This window comes from Staurois parvus, unplaced genomic scaffold (assembly GCF_062004578.1).
Source record: "Staurois parvus isolate SC_StPar_1 unplaced genomic scaffold, SC_StPar_1.0 ptg000291l, whole genome shotgun sequence".
NCBI lineage: Eukaryota > Metazoa > Chordata > Amphibia > Anura > Ranidae > Staurois > Staurois parvus.
This window is the reverse complement of record NW_028318087.1, coordinates 6,872,611-6,898,068: the sequence shown is the minus strand read 5'-3', so window position 1 is coordinate 6,898,068 and position 25,458 is coordinate 6,872,611. Positions and strand designations below refer to the sequence as shown.

The following is a 25,458-nucleotide window of genomic DNA, read 5'->3' as shown; positions in this document are numbered from 1 at the left end:
TCATTTTCCCCCAATTGTCCTATGAGACTGCATAAGCCCGGATCCTCTGTCTGGACAGTACTGATTGGCCCTGTGCTGTTCACATGCACTCTCCCAAGAAAAGGAAAAAACTCTCTAACAATACACACCAAACTGAGCATGTGCAGTTTGCCTCCAAAGGCTCTGTTTTATCAGCAGATGCATTAGGGACAGTAGAAGAAGGGGAGGATCAGAGAAGACAGAATCAGACATCCTTTTTACACAATGCGGAGGATTAACCCCTTAGGTTCCACAGTGAGTATAACAAGCATGCTTTACTGCATATAGACTGATTTTACTGTTGTGGGTTTAGTACCACTTTAAAGACCATAATCTAGAGCCTAACTTAAGTTTTTCCCCAGAATCAACTTTTCTGGCTACTGCTCAATGACTGAGGAAAAGCTGAGGCCTTGGTAGAAGACCTTATCCTATCTGAAAAACAGTGTAGTACATTGTAGGGCATGAGCATACATTATCCTAAAAGCCCAATGGAATGCTTATGCATTCATTGCTTTTTAAAGTGAACCAATCAAGATAGATATATGGAAGATACCTTGTGTAACAGAAGCCCCACTGCAAGGGAGAATTTTAAAATTCCCTGGAGTGGGGCTTTAACTACTTCCTTACCGGGCCAATTCTGACACTTCTCTCCATATATGTAAAAATCTGCGGTTTTTTACTAGAAAATTACTTAGAACCTCCAAATATATATATATATATATATATATATATATATATATATATATATATAAAAGCAGAGGCCCTAGAGAATAAAATAGTGGTTATTGCAATTTTTCATGTCACACGGTATTTGCGCAGCACTTTCTTTTAAACGTTTTTAAAATATGAAAGATGATGTTATGCCGAGTAATAGATACCCAACATGTCATGCTTTAAAGTTTTCAATGCTCATGGAATGGAGCCAAACTATGGTACTCAAAAAATCTCCATGGGTGGCGCTTTAAAAATTTCTACAGATTACCAGTTTAGAGTTGCAGAGGAGATCTAGTGCTAGAATTATTGCTTGTGCTCTGACATTTGCGGCGATACCTCACATGTGATCTGAACACCATTTACATTTGTGGGCGTGACCTACATATGCAGTCTGTGCACCAGCATGGGGGGAGGGGACACTTTAAAACATTTTTTTAAAATTATTTTATTAAATTTTTTATGCTGTCCCTTTAAAAAAAATGTTATCACTTTTTTCCTATCACAAGGAATGTAAACATCCCTTGTTATAGAAATAAGCAGTGACAGATCCTCTTTATGGAGAGATCTGGGGTCAATAAGAAAATGCTGGGGGTCAGCATTAGAAAAAAAAAAAAGGCCTTGTTTGCATTAGGTCAGAACAGGATGTGACGTCATGATATTGCTCCAATCCTCTTAGGCCATAGAGATGAGAACGTCTTTTGCTTATGGCTCTATAATCTATTATTCATGAATTTGTGTCATACTATGTTTTTCTGCCTCCTTGTAACATCCTCTGTGAGCTCCTGAACCTCTCATTTTCCCCCTCACATCCATTTGTTTGGAACGAGAAGTGCATGTTTTTTGCAGTCATGTGCACTGCTCTGTGCATACATCCCATAGCACCTCTCAGGAGTAAACAAAAGAGGGTGGCTACATTCCTCCATTTAGTGGAACCATAGAATAAATGTAGCCATTCTCTAACAGAAAGTCAGGTTATAGCAGAAAAACAAATGTACTTTTAAGGAGGCAGAGAGATATAGAAAGTACTTTTTGGAGGAAAGAAGACATACTTTTTAAAATCACAATTTAGTTTACTTTAGGGATAAGATAGCCAAGATCACATCTGTCATTGCCACAAAAGTTTAATTTAAAAAAAAATTGCTTCAATCAAGGTTTCAGTCTACTTACCATTGAGGTCCCAGTTCTCTTTGACACATGAAAAAAACATCTGGAATAGAGCAGTTCCTTAATTACAGAATACCATACCTGTAATGCTTTGGGGGCCATCAAAAATGAGAAGACGTAATCAAGGATATTTTATTGGTATTTGGTAGAGTGGTGGTAAAAGCCATTGTCATAACATTAGTAAGCACAGCTGGAAACTGATCTTCTCAACAACTCAATGTTCAATCCTATAGTGCAGGCATCACTGGATGAGCACTGGTTACTTATGGCCATCCTGTAATGTGTTCCCAGTGGGACATATTTGGGTTATTATGGGCAGGCATGTTCCCTTGAATGAACACCGGTCTCAAATAAATAAAGGTCTAAATGTTGAAGAGCTTAAAGGAAAATGTCATATTATTTGATGTCCTGGTCCCCTAGGACACAAAATATATACAGTGGAGGATATAAGTATTTGATCCCCTGCTAATTTTGAATGTTTCCCCATTCACAAAGAAATGATCAATTTAAAAATCGAATGTTAGGTGTATTGTAACACTGAGAGACAGAATAGCAACAAAAAATTCAAAAGAAATGCATGTCTAACAAATTATGCACTGATTTGCATGTTCATGAGGGAAATAAGTATTTGATGCCCTATCATTCAGCATGATTTCTGGCTACCAGGTGTCTTTCATACAGGTAACAAGCCGAGATTAGAAGCAGTCTCTTAAAGGGAGTGCTGCTAATCTCATTTTGTTACCTGTATAAAAGACACCTGTCCACAGGAGCAATCAAACAGATACCAAACTCTCCACCATGGCAAAGACCAAAGAGCTGTCCAAGGATGTCAGGGACAAGATTGTAGACCTGCACAAGGCTGGACTGGGCTACCAAACTATTGCCAAGCAGTTTGGTGAGAAGGTGACAACAGTTGGTGCAATCATTTGCAAATAGAAGAAACACAAAACAACTGTCAGTCTTCCTAGGTCTGGTGCACTATGCAAGATCTCACCTCGTGGAGTGTTAATGATCATGAGAACAGTGAGGAATCCTCCCAGAACTACACCTGAGGATCTTGTCAATGATCTCCAGGCAGCTGGGACCACAGTCACCAAGAAAACAATTGGTAACACACTACGCCGACAAGGATTGAAATCCTGCAGTGCCCGCAATGTCCCTCTGCTCAAGAAATCACATGTCCAGGCCCGTCTGAAGTTTGCAACTGAACATCTGAATGATGCAGAGGACGACTGGTTGAAAGTGTTGTGGTCAGATGAGACCAAAATCGAGCTCTTTGGCATCAACTCAACTCACCGTGTTTAGAGGAAGGGGAATGCTGCCTATGACCCCAAGAACACCATCCCAACTGTCAAACATTGTGGTGGAAGCATTCTGCTTTGATCTCTGTCGCTGCTTTGGGGGTGTTTTTCTGCTAAGGGGACAGGACAACTGTACCGCATCAAAAAGGACGATGGATGGGGCAATGTACCATCAAATCTTGGGTGAGAACCCTCTTCCTTCAGCCAGCGCATTGAAAATGGGTTGTGGATCGGTGTTCCAGCAAGACAATGACCCAAAATACACGGCCAAGGCAACAAAGGAGTGGCTTAAGAAGAAGCACATTAAGGTCCTGGAGTGGCCTAGCCAGTCTCCAGACCTTAATCCGATTGAAAATCTGTGGAGGGAGCTGAAAGTTCTAGTTGCCAAACGTCAGCCACCAAACCTTAATGACTTAATGGAGAGGATCTGCTAAGAGGAGTGGCCAAAATCCCTCCTGAGATGTGTGCAAACTTGGTGGCCAACTACCTCTGTGATTGACCACAAGGGATTTGCCACCAAGTACCAAGTTATGTTTTGTGAAGAGGATCAAATACTTATTTCCCTCATGAACATGCAAATCAGTGCCTCATTTGTTAGACATGCATTTCTTTTGAATTTTTTGTTGCTATTCTGTCTCTCAGAGTTACAACACACCTACCATTCGATTTTTAGACTGATCATTTCTTTGTGAGTGGGCAAACATTCAAAATCATAAGGGGATCAAATACTTATTTCCTTCACTGTATAGCACTGCAAAAGCTGAGATCCAGTATGTGACAGCCTGCCACAAGCTCCACCCACCAATTTCCTAACAAAAGGGGGAGGTGTCAGTTTAACACAGAACAACAAATGCGCTCTCACAGCAGTGCTGTTCCTGTGCTGCACACATATACCGTGCCTGTTTACAAGCTGGGAGCAGCAGCAGAACAAAGCTTTAATGAATGATACCATTTGTTATGAAAGCCCCGTGCTGCAGTCTGTTTACAATTGGAAGGGGGACCTCAATCTGACACTCCCAGCTAGTAAACAGACGGGGCATGTATGTGCAGCACAGGAACATCACTGCTGTCAGCATGCTTGTGTTCATGTCAAAGGAACATGCCCTTCCCCTGCGTTCAGAGCGACAGTGCTTGTGTAAGGAACGCACATGGAGGACAACACATGTCTGTCAGAAATGGGTGGGGGGAGCTTGGGGCACTGAATCTCACCTGCTACAACTCCTAGGAAGGAACAAAGTGCTATGTATACTTTTTACCATAAGAGATAGGAGCATTGAATGATATATAAACTCATAGTTTTTCTTTACATCTGATCTCCAGCTTTTAGTGAAGTTTAAATAGTTCATGTGAACCAAGCTGGTCCAGTCGAACTCTTTACTTGGCTAAGACACGCTGAGCCTCTCAGCACCGTCTGAACTGTATGTTGGTTCAGCTACATACAGCAAATAGCGCTGTGTTCCAGCAGTGGAAACATCCTTTCCCTATCACTATACAAAACGGAGTTGGGCTGACAATAGGAAGCTTTGTAGTCTCTGAATACATACAAAGCTCACTCTCATTGGCTGAGGAGGACGGACAACGTCACTATCTCTGTCTCAGCCAGTCATAAGAAGCTTTGTATTCAGAAATCACAAAGTTTCTTATGAACAGCACTCAGCCCAACTCAGTTTTGTTCAGAGAATGGGAAGCAAAGTTCTCATCTCACTTATGGAAAATAGCTCCATGTCTTAGTGACCCACTTGGTCCATACAAACTATTTAAAATTCACTGAAAATCATGTTTGCAGCCTGCAAGAAATCATTCAAGTTTCCATTAATCATCTTTTTGATTTAATGGCTAACTAAAACACTGTTGAAATGGAGGGCATTCATATTATTGGTATCATAGTGAAATTCTATTTAGTGGAAAAATTGGAACAATGGGAACATACAGGGGTTAGATAAAAATGGAAACTCTACCTGATTTGCAGGTGTGAAAGTGAGAACATGTTTTGCAATGAAAGCAGAAGTGATGGAACATTCCTTTGCAGAGTCCCGTGAAGACTGCAACTGAGCTTGTTTTCTTATTCAGGATTACATGTCCTTTTGTCTCTTATGGTCAACCGTGCCTATGCATTTCAGGCGATGGTTTCCTGGAAACTGTATATGCCGTCATAACTTTTGATACTGTAACTCGTGACACAGAAAATAAATTGGTGCCTCTGTGACTGAAGTTGCCAACAATTTGCCATCTTTGAAGCTCAGAAAGCTCTGACATGACTTTTTATTATTAGCAACACACACAGTGAACAATGAAAACTGAGGTTTCCCCTCTGTTAGCTAGGTGTCTTATCACACAGTGGAAGCAAAAGAATGTTATTTCACTTCTGCTTTCAATGTGAAACATGTCATCACTTTTACACCTGCAAATCATGGGGTGTTCCATTGTTTGTCTAACCCCTGTATGTCCAGTTGCACAAAGGAGCAACCAAGGACTCTTGAATTGTTGGTAAAGGTTTCTTTGGCAATCTTCTCATACAGAAGGCAATACTTTGCCTTCAGCAGTTAGTAAATCAATACTAAATTTAGATAAGAAGTTGTATGGAGGCAAATGTGTTTCATGACTAAATTGATAATCCTTTTCATAATACTGGAATTACAGCAACGTGTTTTGTACCCAGCAAATACCATAATATGAAGTAAATGCTTTACTATCTGAGCAGTGAATCATGGCTCCAGCTTCCCAGATGAAATTTTTTTATTTTTGAAATTTAAATCTATTGTAGTAGTCAACTGAATGACAACATTGTAGACACATCCTGGGCTTGTGGACACATTGACTCCAAGTTGTTGCAGCTGAAAGATAAGCATTAATACATCCTATATTTGTGTAACATTGATTCCAGCCTATCTTCACAAGCATCAGACCACAGTTTTCACATGTGAGCACAACAGTGGGTTTAACCTGAAAATATGAAGTAGGAAAGTGTTTTTATGCAGTTACTGCTGGCTGTGATGTAGCAGGCCCAGTCCTCAAAGAAGCCCTAGGAATGAATATTCAATGAGTAATACACTAATCTTGGTCCTTTTTTTAGCAATATTCTTGATCTTTGAATAGCTTACAGTCTAAATTGTTTAAACTGCACCAGAATAAATGTATGTCCCTAAAGGGGAACCTTTACAATGTAGAATAACTATATATAAAACTAAAAAACTAATGCAGGACAGTTATGTTGCCGAGAGAAAGGAATTATTTACTTTTAAAAAGTCAATAAAAATGTATTCTCTTAATTCCCACCAGTCCACTACTACCTTCCTGCAAGCACTGGGCTGTCCACTTCTTCTACTTTGTGAGAGTAGGTATCTATTTTAGAAGAACCACTGAAGCACGCCCAGAGTTAGGGAAGTTCACAATATTGCTGCTATGCAAGATATTATAGGATCTCCCACTAGAATGTTGGCGTTACTTTTCTGCACAGGTATTGGAAGTATATAGCACAGAACCTGCAAGGTTCATTTGCCTTCTACCCAAGCCTACAATATTATGGATGAACATGACAACATTTCTGGTTTATTTTTAAAATGGGGTTCACTTCAATCTACTAATAGTTCAATAAGTACTGCTTTCTAAGGACTAGTAAAAGTCATTAGGAATTGCCAGTGAGAACTGCATTACAATATTTGTTTTTTAAAGACTATATATTATTCTAGATCACATCTTAAACTGGCTGCAAAAGTGGACCAAAATGTCTATATCCATTGCACTTGCCCTGACACATACATGGCCCTTTAAATGCATCTCATGTACATCACTCATTTATATGATAACTGATCTGTGAAATTTACTTGATCAAAATGGAAAATATATCTTTTAACCACATGTGTAAAATAGGATGAAGTTGCAATTAACTTACAACTGTGATCAGGTTATAAAAGAAATTATTGGTGGTTGTTTACAACTCATTAATATGACAAGTAAATTAAAAAGAAAAAAGTCAAACAGAAAAGTAAACAAACAAAACTCTAGCCTGAGTTGCATTTTTTTTTGGGATTGTGTTCTCATGAAGGCTTACAGGAACCATTGAAATCCTTCGTTAACAATGCTAGTTGACTGTGAGACAAAAAAGTAGCAAAGTAATCTCAATCAAGATTATCCAGAGCCCATACAATACTCTGTGGCAGAAACATGGAATAGTTCAACAAAGACATCCTTTATCTGATCTTCCAAGGCAAAAGTAACCTGCTTCGAATATGTGATGATGTCCTAGGAAGCAGCTCACTTGGTCTTGTAGCAGGGAAAGTATTCAGCTGTATGTAAAGTATGTTTGACACAAGTCCTTTCATCACCTTCCCATGTAAATGGCTGTTATTAATCCTTAATTTTTGGGCAAAGACTTGACAAAAAATATATTTATATATATTTTTCTTCTTTCTAATGAATAAAAATAATTTAAAACACTAGAGGCTATACATGACTATATAGATGCTGTTCATTTATAAATTAAATAATGTACACTTGCTTTTTTTCCAGTCACTGTATGCCTGTTGGAAATACAAAACAAAGTCTTGCTTCTCACAGGCCTTTTGAGCGACGCCACGTTTGAAGTTCCATTTATGCTTGCAGTTATTAGTTTGTTTTGCAAGTCTGGATATGTCTTCAAGTTCTGTGATAGGTCTTTGTTGTTTTCCCCTAAAAAAAGTTCAGTTTAGGATCAACATTCATCTTCGACCTCTCGGATTGGCGGTATCAAGCTGCTCGTCGATTTGTATTGATTAATCTGATTAGCCATATGTGTGCTCATTGGCTTAATCTGAATGTTTCTGGGATAAGCGTTTTCCATTTCATCTGTATACCATTTCTTTTCTGCTGTGGAGCAAAGGTTGAAGATAGAAAAGGGGGAACAGGATAGGAACAGATAACATGCACAGAATGCAGAAAAGATGTGACAAAGTAATAAAAAGAAAGCATCATTTGAAAAAAATAAAGGAATGGCAAAATATGAAATATTTTGGGCAAGATGGGGATAGACGCAAGAGGGATTAGTAGCAGCAGGGGGTGTAAGAAAGAAAAGAAATGGAAAAGTAGGTTTGAGGGAAAGACAAAATGGGAGAAAGGAAATAGGCATAGTTAGTGCTGGAAGCCAAATAATCCCAAACAATCATTAAAATGAGTGAAAAAAAAATAATGTGAGAAAGAAAGAACAGCAGTGATGGGAAACCAGTGCATAAAACGGCTTCCATGGCAATTTCACTAACATAGTAATTGTTCCTGAGCTGCTTATTTGATGTACGGCTGGATTAATTATTTCATATTAAGTTATCAGTTATCTTGAACGTCTGGCTTCTGTTTATGACAATATGTTCCTGTTTACACCAGTATGTAATTCACCATCTCAATCCTCTCAGCTATAGTGAACAGCAATTTTATCTCTTGCTAGAGGGTGCTGTATAGTGGTGCGGCTCAGTGATTCTGCACTACTGTTTCATTTGGCAGCATGATTTGAATTTTTTTTTTACATATTTATATTTTATGTAAGTCTAAAGAAGACGCTCTAGTCGTAAAACAACAGCTAATGAGCTATATTTGTGTATTGTGAGTGCGTTCTCTCTGGAAGATCAAGGGTTAACTGTCTCTCTAATAAAGCCGGAATATTTCAGTGTAATTCCTGTTCTTTTAAAGCTCCCAGATCTCTTAGAACACATCACAGGCTCTGAATTATGAATGAGGTTTTAAAGAGACGGATCTGGATGCGTCGTTTTAACAGTGGGTTGTATTAAAACCCCGAGATGTGTACACATCAAAATAATTTCAGCTCCATTTAAAAAGCCATTTAGTCGGTATGTGACACATAGTGGGACATATTTCATTCGGGAACAGCCAGTTGTGCCTCAAAGCAACCTTTCAATGATAGCATGTTAAAAGCCTATCTCTGATCAGATGAACACATTTCATATATAATGTTTAGGATTATTATTTTTTAATACAGTTTTTATCTACTTTCACTCATCCACCCCCACCCACACCTTAGCTTGTGCTGTCACTTCTGATCGTCATTTAGAATTTTGTTTCTTTTCAGCCTTCTTTTTTTTTCCTTTTTATGTCTTACTCAGGTTCCATACAGTGGACGAGGTAAAATAAAAATATTTATTGCTAACAAATTAAACTTTCAGTAGGATCCACTAAAATAAATTTGCATTCCTCTTATTTTATTTGGCAAATGTACCTCTGCTTTACCCTTTATAAAGGAACTCCTAACTTGGTTTATCTAAGCACTTTTTCCCTTCTAACAAATGTCTTTATAGACTTATGGGTTACAGAGCAGGGAAGACCCTGTGCCTGTACAATGGGACCAGTACACAATGATCCACGTATATGATCTAAAAGGGGATACTAGATTTAGGGGCTTCAATCAAGCTGGAGATCCCATAAATGATCATGGGAATCCTTGTATTTTAAAGTTTTACGTCAATATCAGAATTCATCAGCATTGTATCTGATCCACCCAGCAGATAGCACTTCAATTGGGTTCTATAAATGGAGATTTCAGTTGCATAAAATCTGAATGTTTATGGAATATGTTAATGTTAGTCCATAAAAAGATCCTGCACAGAAGACATTCCTCGTATTTCCACTGCTTACTTTTTTCCTAAACTTTCTGGCCATACATTGGCACATTCCTTCACTGGGTTTTTCAAAATATGAAACATCTATGCATCCTCTAAACCACTACTACTGTGCACCTGGATAAATAAAGTAATACACTGAAATAGTGCAGAATACCCATAACAAAATAGCCCAAATGGTATTCCACAATGTGATTAATGCATCCATTAGGTGTGGAATTAAAGAGGCAAATTATTTTGTCCATGCTTAATAGTGCCAATGCTCCTCCACTGTAACATATGGACAAAAACTCATCCCAATAGATGCACCACTAGATAAGTAAACGTTAAAAGCAATTTATCCTTTTTCTCCTTCCACTTTGAGGAGCAGCATGGTGACATTTTGTTACCTTTTGTAAATGTATTGTCAAATTTGATTACTTAGAATAAACTATAAAATAGCCTATGGGAGTCTTCCTGTATTTTTACTGGTTGTGTACATGAATGATTGGGGCTTCATTCACAAGTCTAGTGTGATGTATGATTAAATGGGGAAAGAAATCGCTTTGGATGCTTTTTTTGTAACTCTTTAAAGGCCTTTGATCTTTTATCTAGAGGTCCAGCTAGGGAGTTGGTTTCAGGCTGACATGGAGCAGTAGCATTGTCAGTATTCAGCAGGAACACATGAAGTTGTTTTCAAATTTCACATTAAGTGGATGAATTTATCACATTAAGGATTTTGTTATGCACCAATTGGATAATGTTATTGTGTGTGTTATTTATATTTATTTTAAAATTGTAACATTGATTTACACCTTTATTACTTGTATCTTTCATCACACTTTAAGTGTTAGTGTAGCTGCTTATGATTCACCTTTCACATACAAATATAAGTATATATATATATATATATAATGGTCAAAACATACACAGCGCTCCCCTCCCCAATCGTATTCTAAAATGTACAAATTGATAAAATCACAATATATAACCTACTCTTAGTTATAAAGTGCACAATGGTCTGTACAAATATATAATACAAACAAATCACATTACATTCAACATGTAAATAAATCCATAATTACCAAACCATATGTGTATACAGTGCAATTTATATATTAGGTGCATAAGTGGTTATCTGTGTCAAATACACATAAAATCCATTTGTGCAAGTATACAGATGACAAACCTTCCATAAAGTGCAGGCTCCAATATGTTTCAAAACGTTTTTCTTCTTCCATTTCTATCTCCAAACTTCCAACTCATGGTAACCTTTGGTTGAAGACACTTCAATCCCTTTTTAGGGATCAACTCACTGAATAATATTGACCACTTAAATTAAGTAGATCTACTGCACTTATGGATATTTCCATATAACACATGGAACTCACTCCTCCCTGTATTCCCATTTTCCCAACTCCATACATGAATCGATTACATAGCAGAAGCAGGGAAAAACTATCATAATACTAACTGCATTTATTAAACACTTTGCGTCCAGGGCAACTGTTTACATTTTCACGTTAAAAATCTGCATTTTTACTAGAAATTGAACCCCCAAATGTTATATATTTTCTGAAAACCAAGGCCTTGTAGAAAAAAATGGTGGCATTTGTTATATGTATGATGCAGAGTCCCCACGTGATACTTCTAACATTTTGATTGATACATAATCATTTTGTATCTACCTCTGCATTTATAATGTATGTAACTTTCTGTTGCAACAAAGTTTGCCTAGGTACCAGAAAATGGTGATATTTGAATTTTTTTTTGTTGCACGATATTTGCACAGCTACTTATCAATCCCATATTTTCAACTCCAGAAAACAGGAATAGGGAGACAACGGAGGTTCATGAGTTATATGGAATGGTTCATAAGTGCAATAGATCTATTAACTTAAGTCATCATTATTATTTGGTGGGTTGATTCCCCCCCCCCCCCCTCCCTGCAAAAGAGGTTGAAGTGTCTTCAAGTGGAGGTTGCAACAAAGTGGAAGTTTGAAGACAGAGATGGAAGATCTTTTCTAATATATTGGAGGCTGCACTTTATTAAAGATTGGCCACTTATATAATTGTAATATTTAAATGAAGATTCTTCATCAGTGTACTTCCACAAATGGATTTTTATACAGAAAATTGATTTATATAGATTTGAACTGTATACACATACATTTTAGTGTTTATGGATTCATTTATATGTTGAATGTTAATATGATTTTTCTAATATTCTATATTTGTACACATTATTTAGTACTTTAGAAGTAAGAGTAGGTTATATATTGATTGATTTGAATCAGTTTGCATTCACTGTTTGGCCCTTTTTAGAGTAAGGTTCTGTTACATAGGTTGGGAAGGGGAGTGCTGATTATGTTTTGACTATTTTTATAGCAATCAGATATTGATACAGCAGCTGAGATATACAGTATATACATATGATTGCCTTCTTTTTTGCCTCATTCACACTATGGAAGGGATTGTTCCCTTTTCCATTAGCAAAGAGGAGTGACTAAAAAGTGGTCATACTTTTAAATGAATTGTGATTAAGGCTGATGTCACTGATGTGATAGGATTGCTAGAATATGCAGGAAAAATACTATCCTGCTACATATGTATCACTCCCTCACCGGCTGCAGAATGTAGGCCATTGGTGAAAGAGTGACATCTCATTTATCTAGATGGGGAGGGAGCGCCATGTTCAGTGTGTGTGTTTTACGTCCCTACTGTGTCTTCCATAGAAATCTAAACACTGGCCCTTTCTTGCCAGCAGCAAAACTGCCAATGTGACATCAGCCTAAGCTCTAATAGAAGTATATATTCCCTGACTGCTTCCATCAAAGTCTAATCACACAAGTCATTCTCATTCACAGTCTCTTTGTGAATGTTTGAAATCTTCGCCACCACACAGATTTATCAATTATCGCTGCACTGTCAGACAATTGCTAGAGATGTTTACGTAAGTTACATCATAAAATGGAAAACACCATGTATGGCCAGTTTGCAAGCCTATCTGAAGCTTCTGCCTAACCTATAAGCTAGTGTGTGGATTTGATTGTATGTTTTGCTCCTTTCAGAAAATGCAAGTTACCTTCACTTTACCTTTTTGTAGTGGTTTAAGGATGACTTTTTTTCACTTAATGACTGGAGAGGTGCTCCAAAGCAATTCAAAGCTTGGGGCTCAGAGTATCTCAAGCTTATAGAATTTTACAGGACAGCAGTATTTTAAGTGGGTTTTTCATCCCCATACAAGTCTCTGGGGAATGCAAAACATTCTTGAAACTGTTCAAATACAGGTCAGAATGAGGTCAACTGCACCTGCCAATTAATTCTGAATTATCTCAAAAGGGTCATAAACTGATGACATCCACACCAAGTTCAAGTCCAAATCCTTGAGACTGGCTCTTATTCAGGTCATAGACGGTTCATTCATCGGCCAATTTTTGTCCGAAAAAAACGAAATATCAGTAGTTTTGTTGCCACCAATGATTGTTTTCACAAATTTTCCAGCATGACTGATAAAAGAAATGAGGAGGAACCGCGAAAATTGTCCGATGCCATTGCCCCACTAACAGTGCGAAAATCAGACAATTATTCTTTCGGACGAAAAATAGGCCGATAAACAAACCGTCTATGGTCTGCATTACTTTGGTGTTTTCTATCTACCAAAGCTGAAAGCAAAAATGAAATGTATGTTTTAAAAACTAAGCAATATTCTACACAGCTATGGCACAGAAAATGGATTTAGCAACCCACAGAACTGAACATGTCAAGCCAAAGCCTACTGCAAAGGTAGAAAATACATTTTCCTATAGTCTGACAATATTTTGAAATTCAATGTAAAAGTAAAAACTGAATCCAGGTAACAGAATATCCAAATTCAATAATTTACATGAAAGGGGACTTTGAAAATTACCTCCTTGACTAGGTGTCATGCAGAGGTCTTGTAGGGCTCACATTTTGCTTTAAATAGTTTAATAAACTCAGCCTAATTATTTCCTTGTCACATAGCTCCACTTGTGTATTTTACACCACAGTTTAACTACAGAAACCAACACAGAAAACAAACACATGACAGTGAAAAAAGGAGGAAGGGCAAGGATAGCTTTTGAAATGGGGACAACCAGTCAGGAAGCACAAGGGTACATGCGGAAAAGCAAGCAAGCTGGCAATGAGGAGCCACATAAAGACAGTAGCAACAAAAACAGCCAATTTCAGTCAGGACTCCTGGTTAAAGCTGAAATCAAAGAACAAATTACACACTACACAATAAGAGAAACAGGAAAAAACCAAACAATGGAAACCCCTTGGCAGCTGGAACAGCTACGACTGCCCAATACTTTAATATATACAAATCAATTGCTGTAGCATTCCAGCTGGAAAGGGGCTTGGACTAGTGACCTCTTATTTTATATATATATATCCTCTTTGTATGTTGTCATTGTTCCACACAGGGTATCACAAGGACAGAGTTATAGAAGGAAGAGGAAGCCCACAGAAGCTTCTAGTGCATGCAGAACTGGGAGGATCCATACCTTGGCCCATTCTATTCGTCCTTGTTGCAATTTAGAGAAAGAAGTAATCTATGTGAGTCATTTCAAAGGCTTTGACACAAGTTTATTCCCTTTTATCTAAGCTGACAGGTGGGTAAAGTTGTACTGCATTTTATCTGTTCCATTTGATCAATGTAGATATTGCATTCTAGCTTTCTGCTCTCTCTGATTTTGCAACACACTACTTTAAACACCGTAGAACTATACAAGTTTCCCAGATACCATAGACCAAATATGTGCAGTTTTGTTTTTTTTTTTTCTATCGTTATATTTCCAGTCGACTTCCCTTTCCTGCAACAGTCCATTCAGTATGTCATTATGAATCCTCTTTCTACAGTGGTACTCAGAAATAGCCAATTCATCAATTATACATTATATATGTTAAAGCAGTATTAAACCCCACAGCAAACATTATATTGCATCTTACCAATTCTTACATGCCATGGCTACATTCATTTTCTTTTTAGGCTTTCTTCTATTTTAATCAGGTGATCCAGACAGTATGTCTGTTGTTTTTCAAAAGAATAAGCTTTCCAGCAGAATGTATCAGTTACAGAGAACCATTTAAACTAGCCAGATGACTTACATTGATCAGCTTTATTTATGGAAAAATCTTTATCCCAATAAACTGATTATAAAGTATAGCTGGAGTTTGGCTTTAATTTGTTTGTATATTTAAATCTGCTAGTACACCTAACACTCCCCTTCCCCCAGACTGACAATGCTGCTGTCCAAAGGTGCCCCCCTGTACTCCTTCATCCAGAGTTATGTCTCACTAATACAAGAATTGTTTTACTGGCCAGATCACCAGGTAAACACAGAGGGGAAAAGCCTGAAAAAAGAAAATGGATGCAGCCACCCCATAGTTGGTAAGCTGTCATATATTACATTTTTGGTTTTGGGTTTAATACCATTTTAAGTATTTGTGATCTGAGTATCAATAGCATGTGTCCACTACTCTCCATCTAAAGCTTATGCCAAATTGTTACATGATCTGCAGAATGTGTGATTGTTTTTGATATATTACAACACAAATAGTCTGATACAAGAAATTAATTCAAATACCTTAATATCTTTTACAAAGTTTTTTTTTAAAATATATATTTGCTCTAATTACTCACCTTTCCCCTGCCATTATGTTCATCACTGGGAGAATGGCAAGCATGACGGGACAGACTTTTTTGGGTACAAGGTTGTTGCTTAGATATGACATTTGCATTTGCTACAGTATATACTGTTTATTATTATTACTTTTAACACTGAATGGCCACATAACAACTAGACTACCTCTGATAAAGTATTTCTCAGCTCCATTCCTCAAGTAACCCAACAGATCATGTTTTCTTTGCCTTAGATAAATGATTTATACTATATTTATGGACAGTTGTTTCCACTGCTCCGAAAACTAAACTTTTTTTGAGGAACTATGACTGAACACCATACCACATTTATATGATAAGCTTTACATTTTTGATTCTACACAATCACAGCTCTGCAGCTGTTTGATGGGCTAGCCAATGTGACCACATACGGGGCAGCACAGTGACTAAGTGGTTAGCACTTCCGCCTAGCAGCAATAGGGTTGTTGGTTCAAATCCCAACCATGGCATGATCTCCCTGGAGTTTGCATGTTCTCCCTGTGCCTGTGTGGGTTTCCTCTGTGTACTCCGGCTTCCTCCCACACTCCAAAGACATACTGGTAGGTTAATTGTCTCCTGTCTAAATTGGCCTTAGTATGTGTAAGTATGAATGTGAGTTAGGGACCTTAGATTGTAAGCTCCTTGAGAGTTAGGGACTGATGTGAATGTACAATATATATGTAAAGCACTATATAAGCTGTAATAAATACTGTAAAAAAGATGCGTCTACATATCCAGAATATATTACATAACAAGTCCACCTAATTCCACCAACAAAAAAAACTCCATTTACACAATCCTATATTTATTGTTGATCCAGAGGCAGAGGCAATTGGATCAAATTTATCTGGTGTTATCACCTATAAATGTTAATATGCAGTTGCATGGTTTGCATTTAGGAATGCATCCAGCACTTTTTTAAAAACAATTTACTGAGTTGGCCAGAACTAGTTCTTAAGGGAGCCTAGTCCACATACAGAAAGGCTTCTTCACAGTAAGAGCTATGAAATTGTGAAGGTTACACCCTAGTCACATCAAAGCCAATTTTGAAATTGTGTGACTTACAGTGAAGTCGCACGATTTCAAAATCGGGTGACTTGCCGATTTGAGGTGCGATTTGCAAGACATCTGATACAGAAATTGCACCAAAAGTAGTGCATGCGCTACTTTAGAAATCAGTGCGGCTCTGACCAAGTCGGAACCGCACCGATATGACTGCTCTAATAGCGGACAATAGGGAGCGACTTGCAAGTCGCATGGTATGCAAATTGCATGCCAAGTCGCACCCGGTATGACCAGGGGCTTAATCTCTTTCCCTCCAGAATTAAGGAGTGTACCTCTTTTCTCTGGTATGACCTGAAAGTCATACCTGATAACTCTACACCAAGTTTGGTATAAGGACTACTTATGTATTTATACATGTTATCCATATTCTCACACAGAGAATAAATTCAGTGTTAATGCCACCATTCCATGGCTCTGCATCAGCTGGCCTGTATGGAAGCTAGCTTAATAAAACAGATGGAAGAAATCTGTTTTCCCACATGAAGAGTATTTGACCATTCCAAATACTTGTAGATATCGCACTGTATAATGTATCTGACATAAACACATAACATGTTGAAATAAGCTGGGTGGCTTTGATTAGGCCCATTAGTATGAATTTTCATCCCTAATACAAATATTTTCTAGTAGAAGATTGACTTTTGATCAGGTTTTGAACAGGTGTCAACTACCACATAGGAAGCCAAATAGCACTGTAAACTAATACAGTGCTGATTCACATTACCAATGTAAAGACCTTAATCTAAGTATTATCTAAGTCTATTACTTTACACCTAGCCTACCTAGCAGAGACCACCGTGGAGCAATACACAGAACATTAAAGGATACATTCACCTTTAAAAAAAAAAAATAAAAGCACATCTTTTTGCAGGTAAAAAAAAAGTGAATTTATCATTATTTATTTTTTTACTTGGAGCCAGTACAGCATTTCACCTGTAAGCAGCAGCTTGTGGCTGCAATACAGGACTTCTGCAGACTTGTCAGTGTATGTCGTACCAGGTACAGGCAAGCAGATACACACTGACAAGAAGAGAGAATGAACTACCACAGTGCTCAACAGCTACCGTGTAGTTCATTGATAATTACAAGCCAACCGCCGTATAGGCTGTTGGGACTTGTAGGTTTCCAATTTTCAGACTGTTGCAGCTAGCAGGGGAGAAGATCCCCTGCTCGCTGTCACAATGGGGGGTGGGGGGGGTGCAGGGGCGAGAGCAATTGTAACATGTTACACCCTGAATATGAGTGTACCATGTTACAAAAGGTGAACTTATCCTTTAACCTGGCATGTATTCCCTCATGGAGCAATTACCTGTGAATGATCAGCCCTTGACGCAGAATGTCTCCATGAGCAATTACATGAGAACAGCTGTGATTAGCTGCAGGAGTTGTCATCCTCCAATTTGCAAGTGTGAACGGAACCTAAATGCCATACTGTGCAATCTGTAGATCATAGTTTCAATATTTCAGGGTTTGTTGTATACGATCCAGGTTTGGGGAATGCCTATTCGAAACTCAATTAATTTGTGGGAGAGACGTCTATCTATGCACACAGTTGTTTAACGTACAGTTACTAGTCATTTACACAAAGTATAACCAACATTTTACCCAGGATTTGAGGCAAGAAAGCCATAATTTTTAAGGGGCTGTTTAAAAGATCGACATCCCTTTTAAAGTAGGTATGCAAAAACTGAGATTGCTTTGCACTGAAGGTCATAGAATTTCAATGTAGGGAAAACTGCATGTAATGAATCAGTATGGAATATTACCATGAACAGCAAAGGTGAATATGAAACAGCATAATTTTACTACACCATAATTTGACACCAATTACCCCTTTTTTCCTTCCTTGTTTGGATATAAACCTACACATTAGTCAATATTTCTTCTTTTATTCTAAAAAACACAATCAAAATGCATGCAGGGAAACCAGAATATAGTATAGACACTAAATCTGTATTACCAATTCAAATTCAGAAAGGCAAGGCATGACTTTTTGTTCTGGAGAACCTGGTTCTACATTCCCCTTCCTTAACTACACTGAGTATTTTGTGAAATATAACAATTAATCAACATTTTCACACTCTACATGTGAACGAAAGCAAGAGTTTAATGTTATCCTAATATCAGCAGAATGATGGCACCGATGCAGTGATGGACCTGTATGTTCTATTCCCCAAGCAAGCTTTAAGTGGGTGTAAAAGATAAATACGATTCCATGTGTACAAAATCTCTAGCTAATCTTACCTATTTTCATCTAAAATGCGAAGGTCATATGTCAGTGTCTTATAAAGAAATAGTTGAATGGAGGGCATGAGACAGTGAGATCACTGTAAATGTGTCATTTTGATTATTACAACGTGAAGGAATAATATACAGTTACTTGTTCTACAGCAAAACGATGCAGCTCTTTACTCTGTAACTGAAAATACCTGCCAGTTATCCAGGACGATTCTCTAGACTAATATGCCACTCTGTTTTAAATGATGAGCATGCTAATACACTTAACTTTTATTTTTAACTAGTCACCTTTATACAAATGCCAAGGCCAAAACCTGCTTGTAGGACAAATTTCTAAACCAATTTGTGACTTGAATGTAGCAATATTCATGAAAATATATAAAAGCAAGCAGTTTTAAAAAAGATTAACTTTCCTTGACCATACAATCTATTACATTTTATGCCAAATGAAACTCATAATTATTTTGGTATTCACACTTATTTGAGATTTTTAAATTCATAGAATGGCCATTTATACTAAAATCAAATATCCTGATATTGTACTTATTTTTTTATATATATTTTGTATTTTACTGCAGCTCCCCTATGCAGATCAAAGGCTGGCCCATTGATTTGCTTATAAGCTCCAGCAAACTTTTGGTGGTATTTGCCTCTGCGGTTTTTATTTTTTGCGCTATAAAAAAATGTCCAGTAAAAAAATTTACAAATTAAAAAATCTAATTTCTTCATAAATTTAGGCCAAAATGTGTTCTGCTACATGTCTTTTCTAGAAAAAAAATCCCAATACATGTAAGTTAATTGGTTTACATGAAAGTTAAAGCGTCTACAAATGGCGGTATAGATACTGGAATTTTTCTGGTTATACTAGTAATGGTGACGATCAGCGACATACAACGGGACTGCGGCAAGCATGCTGACACGGGGGGAGGGGGGGGGGGCACCAACTGTCACTGACATCCCCAGTGTATGGCTCTGCTATGCAGTGTGCAGGAGCTGACAGGGTATTGTTGACATACAGGGCTCTCCCCCGTTCGTGACATATGATGATCGCTGGGTATCGGCAGGGAATCACCGTGCGCCCCCTGCCCCGAAATCACATATACTGTGCACCCCTGCCGCCCTGTAGCAGTATTTCTGCTATAGCGCGGTGGGAAAGCAGTTAATCAGTACCGTATTTATCCCAAAAAAAGTGTGTGACCAAGATGGCGCATGCTCGGAAACAAAATAATAAATTACAATTCATTACATCAATTCTGATGTTGCATTCTGTTGTACAAGAATTTGCATAACTTTAGTAACCTCTTCATTTTTAATATGAGACTAGCATTAAACCCCCCCCCCCCCAAAAAAAAAAGAACCGGATGATCATTCATCTGATGTTCTCATCGTGTGTACGAGGCTTTAATGATATTAAGTTCAGGTTGGTACACTGCACTGTTTATGTGATGCAGGCAGCATACACCAAAAAAAATGCTAGCAGACAGGTGAATTTATTCCATTTTTGGCAGAAGAGACTTACAAACATGTTTTTATAGATCCATTCCCTTTAAGGAGTTATGCAGCTAATTTTCCTTGCTTCTAATCCATAAAACACTACATTTAATTTCTCCAGAGCCGCTCCCATCCTCTGGAACTCCCTTCCCCAATGTGTCCAACTATCTCAATCTGTGTCCAGTTTTAGACAATCCCTGAAAACTTCACAGAGGCCTATTCTGCCCCCCACCTAACACCTGTACATGTATTTTGTCCATCAGCCCATCCCCCACACTTATTACCTTTTGTTTCACTCGACCCGCCCTCTTAGATTGTAAGCTGTAATGAGCAGGGCCCTCTGAATCCTCTTGTATTAATTTGTATTGTAATTGTACTGTCTACCCTTATGTTGTAAAGCGTTGCGTAAACTGTTGGCACTATATAAATCCTGTATAATAATAATAAATAATGCAATAACAAATATGTGCCTCCTGAAAACACACTCTCTCTTTAAACTTGATCTGTTGAGGATCCCCTTCCTACTATGCATATTATAGCCATGACTTACAGCACTGCTTGCCCTTTATTCAATCAATCCTTCCCCCGATTCATATAATCTGTAGTTTTTATGCACAGAAAGTTATACACATAATAGACAGCAATTTAAAGTATGTCTAAAGCCAAACTTTTTTTTTGTTTTGGACACAGAAGGAAATTGCAAATGCCTGTTAGATTTTTTTTTCTGCTTCACATTGGGGATATTTCTTTGCACCTTTTGTTCCAAAAACAAAAAGAAGTGAAGAGAAATCCCTTCTTAGTTGGTTGTCACTAGCATTATTGTCTTCACATGGAGATTTTCCCCAGTAGGAACACAGCAATAAAAATCTGACAGAAATATAAACGCTCAATCCAAAACGAACAAAAGTTTGGTCTTTGGATGCACTTTAAAGTTTGACCTGTAAAAAAACATTTAGACCAGGGGTCAGCAACCTTGGCACTCCAGCTGTTATAGAATTACAATGAAGCATTACAAAACTCCTTGAGGTAGAGACATGAGGATGGGATTTCTAATTTCACCACAGCTGGAGTGCCAAGGTTGCTACCATTGATCTAGAATGATGGTCAATATAGGTAGGGCATACAGTACGGGACTTAAACTTTTATTATTATGACTAAGTTACATGCAGTAACCTTCAGATGAATGTACACTGGCAAAAAAGAATTCCCCACAACATACAATGTTCACAGGCTGACAAAAGTAGTCAATAAACCTTGACAGAGTTGTCTGTAGCACCTTACACACAAAACTGGCAATGGTGGAGGCCCACCTAGCAGAACTTACACATGTGAACAGAAGCCCATGTGGCAGCCTTGCAAATCTGAGAAACAGAAGCCCATAAAGCATCAACAGATTTGGTACAATGTGCATTAACAGGGAAGAGAGGAACCCTATCCTTCACACTAAAGGCCCCAATGACAACCTGTCTGATCCACCTAGCAAATGTGAAGCGAGAAGCAGGGAGAATTGAAGTGACTCCATGGCATCACCAGAGCATCCACTGCAAATTCCTGATAGTCCATGGACCTGGCAAAAACGTGACCAGTTTGTTAATGAATCTGGATGCCAGTAGATCCACATCCAGTATCTCTCCCACTTATGGTAAAGGGCTTGAAACACCTCAGGATGGAAAGCCCATTTCCCCAGATCCAGAAGCTGAGAACTGAGAAAATCCAACTACTGGTGCTTCATTAATGCTTGATCTCTCATTAATGGTTGAATTTTCATATGGTATCCTCTCAACAGAGACGGCCAACATTGCAAAGACAACTTAATCACTCTAAGCTCCAGAATGTTGCAGGAAAGATGACCTTCCTCCGACTAACAAGTCTGTTGCACTGAAAGGGTGTTGAGGACTGATCCCCAGCCCAACAGGCTGGCATCCCTCGTAGGGACCTTCCACATTCTTGGTTGGAAGGATTTCTCCTGAGTTCTGGAAATCTACAATGCTAGGAAAAGTCTTGTTTTGGGAGTAAGATGCATGGGACAGTGCAAGTACCGAGCCCATTTGTAGCGAGAATGTTAAGCTGCAATGGTGTGGAGTGAAACTAGGCAAATGGTTAAGCCTCAAAGGAGGTAGCAGAGGTGCCCCATCACTGGGAAGAGATCTTGGAAACTGTCTTGGCTAGTTTAAGAGGGGCGGAGGATGGAACAAGGATGAAACTAGGGTTTCGGGTGATGCATTCAGACAGAAATTGCCTGGCAGGATGCTACAGAACTAACTACAGGTATGCCAGGATCAACCATAGGAACCTAACACATATGTAGGAAATTTTCCTCAATAAGATAATGTTGAGTGAAGCATGTTGTGGGAGTAAAAATCTGGATACCTTGAGGTGAGCAGACTTCAGCTGCTCCAATGCGAAACAGAAGTGTACAGCATAATTAGGTATAGCTGTTTCATCCCTCAGTTATCCTCAGCTGCCACCCCCTCCTAAGGTAACATCTCTGGCAAAATCTAAGATTGAATCTGAAGGGCAGCTCAAAAGGTGCATATCTGTGATCCCTGCTATTTATGGCTTCACTAAGGCTAGAAAGGCTGCCCATGAAATCTGACACTGGCAAAAAAAACCTTTCTAGATAGAAAATATTAAGCAGTTATGGCTGACTGGCATGAGGAAAGAAAGGGAGACAGCAGGGGCATTAATCAAAAGAAAGGCTACTAGGGCCCTGAAATAAACTCCCAATGAATCTGGTCTAGCAAATTTATCTTTTTCCCTTGTGCTTAGGATTTGCCATACTTGTGAATATCTTGTGGGGGTACTCACAATCCCTGCAGCAGCAGAGAGGGCGAGGCAATGCCTCAATGCCAAGTACTTGTAGGTTGCAGTAACCTAGGTCATGTGGTAACAGCCCCTGTATCTTGCCCAGCCAGGAGATGTTGAATGTTCAGTGAACTGCCCAGAAAATGGAGGCAGCAGAGCCGCAGTAACCTCACTGAAAATGAGATGGTGCAAGAGCACTATATATCACTTTGGAGGGAGAAATTTGTGCAGAGTCTAGAGAATGAGGGTATCCATGACTGAATGCTTAAACCTGTAGTTTAGCTAAAATAATTTTTTTCTCAGCTTTAGTTACATTACTTACTAATAGAGCAAGTACTACAATGTACAGGCTGCTGGATTCTATAGAAATCTTCATTGCAGGGCTGTCCTCTTCCTGCTGCTGAAGATTTAATGCAATTAAAGCTGTAGTGAAAAAAAAAAAAATTAATTTTGAACTAAACTTCAGCTTTAAAGAACTTTCACTCTGAAGTCACTAGAATAGAATCACTAGGCAGGAGTTACAGGGGATATACCCCATCTTGGCTTTGCCTTCCACAATGGCATACCTCACAGGGGTCTACAGAGACAGGGCTAGGCCGCAGGAAGACCACGGCCCTGTAAACCACCTTGCAGATTACTCAATGTATTGCACTATATGCCAAGGGAAGTGCCTACAGTAGGATCCAGTGCATGAAAGCAATGCTAAAGTCAGCCCCATATCTTCTTTCCAGCAGATACTGGGTTAAGTTTCTCATGGCTCTGCTGAGAAGTCACCCAATCCTGAAGCTGCATTAGAAGCTGTGGTCCAGCAGGAAGATCAATAGAATTATCTAGGTGGAATGTCATCATTCAGAGAGAGAAAGATACAAAATAAACCTCTGTAGAAGGTGGTAAATTTCTCCCAGCAGAGAGAAGAGGTGCATCACCTAAGAGCACTAGCAAAAAACTGAGGCTAGCTGAGAGGGGTTATATATGGGGGTTTCCCTGCAACCAGTTCAAACGCCTGAAGGTAGCTGTGCAGCCCAGTTATAGTGGTTAAAAGAGCTTGTGTCTTGTACTGTAAAACTAGAAATAATTTTTGTAAATTTTTGGATAGAATGGTTTAGTTCTCCTGTCACTTGCTCTTGTTATGCTGCTTTTGGAATATGGTTGGATTTCTGTTGATTATTTCAGAGACAGAACAGGAAGTGAAAGCAAATTTCTTCATGGTGAGGGGTAAATCTCCTCTGATTGTCACAGAACATGGATAAAGTAGCCAACAACAATGATAATACACCAATAACAAATAAAAAATAGATGCTCGGCAGTCACCAGGCGCTGGCGAGTAATCACCGGCAGGGACCGGTGATTGACAGCCGCTAATGGCAGCGCAGGTAGGGCTCGCACACGCCCCCTACCTGGATATGCAAAATCACATACATATACATATATACATATATATATATATATATATACACGTGATTTTGCACACCCCTGCCGCCCTGTAGCAGTATACCTGCTATAGGGCAGCAGGAATGTGGTTAAAGGGTAAGTTCACCTTTGGGAACGTGTTACATGTTTTACTTGGTTTTAGGGTGGAACATGTAACATGTTCCCAATGCTGCAGCCACCGCCCACTGTCCTCTCTCCCTGTGACTGCAATGCAGTTCTCCGTACTAGCTTTCATTTTTTAGAACAGTGCAGCCGTACGGGCCTCGGGCCAAATGGCCAGATCATTCATTCACAGAGACTACAAGTCTCGACAACCTTTGCACTTTTCGGCTGGTAGTTTTCAATGAACTACCTTAGCGCTTTTGAGTGCTGTGGTAGTTCATTGATTCTTCCTGTCACAGTGTATCTGTTTGCCCGTACGAGGTACAAACACACAGATACAGTGGGGAAAATAATTATTTGATCCCCTGCAGATTTTGTAAGTTTGCCCATTTACAAAGAAATGGAGGGTCTATAATTGTTTTTATCATAGGTGTATTTTAAATGATAGAGAAGAATATCAACCAAAAATCCAGAAAAAACACATGATACAAATGTTATAAATTGAGTTGCAGTTCAGTGAGTAAAACAAGTATTTGATCCCCAAGCAAAACATGACTTAGTACTTGGTGGAGAAACCCTTGTTGACAAGCACAGAGGTAAAACATTTCTTGTAGTTGGTTACCAGGTTTGCACACATCTCAGGAGGGATTTTGCTCCACTCTTCTTTACAGATCTTCTGTAAATCCTTAAGGTTTCTTGGCTGTCGCTTGGCAACTCAAAGTTTCAGCAATTTTCGATGGGATTAAGTTCTGAAGACTGGTTAGACAGCTCCATGACCTTAATGTGCTTCTTCTTGAGCCACTCCTTTGTTACCTTGGCAGTATGTTTTGGGTCATTGTCATGCTGGAAGACCCATCAATGA

The 25,458-nt window shown here is 38.7% G+C and overlaps 1 protein-coding gene across 16 annotated transcripts in view; it reads right to left on the bottom strand.

The window, feature by feature from the left end:
• Positions 1-5,915: 5,915 nt before the first annotated feature.
• Positions 5,916-25,458, bottom strand: part of KCNMA1 (potassium calcium-activated channel subfamily M alpha 1) — a 976,002-nt gene continuing 956,459 nt past the window's right edge. For 10 of the 16 annotated variants that reach the window (XM_089682563.1, XM_089682562.1, XM_089682564.1 and 7 more), the window contains 2 exons: positions 14,308-14,327; positions 5,916-8,042 (listed from right to left, as the gene is read on the bottom strand). In XM_089682563.1, coding sequence (XP_089538689.1) covers positions 7,888-8,042; positions 14,308-14,327 — 175 coding nt within the window. In that variant the 3' untranslated portion in view covers positions 5,916-7,887. The remainder of the gene's footprint in view (positions 8,043-14,307; positions 14,328-25,458) is intronic. The other 6 variants (XM_089682551.1, XM_089682567.1, XM_089682566.1 and 3 more) reach the window with 3 other exon arrangements.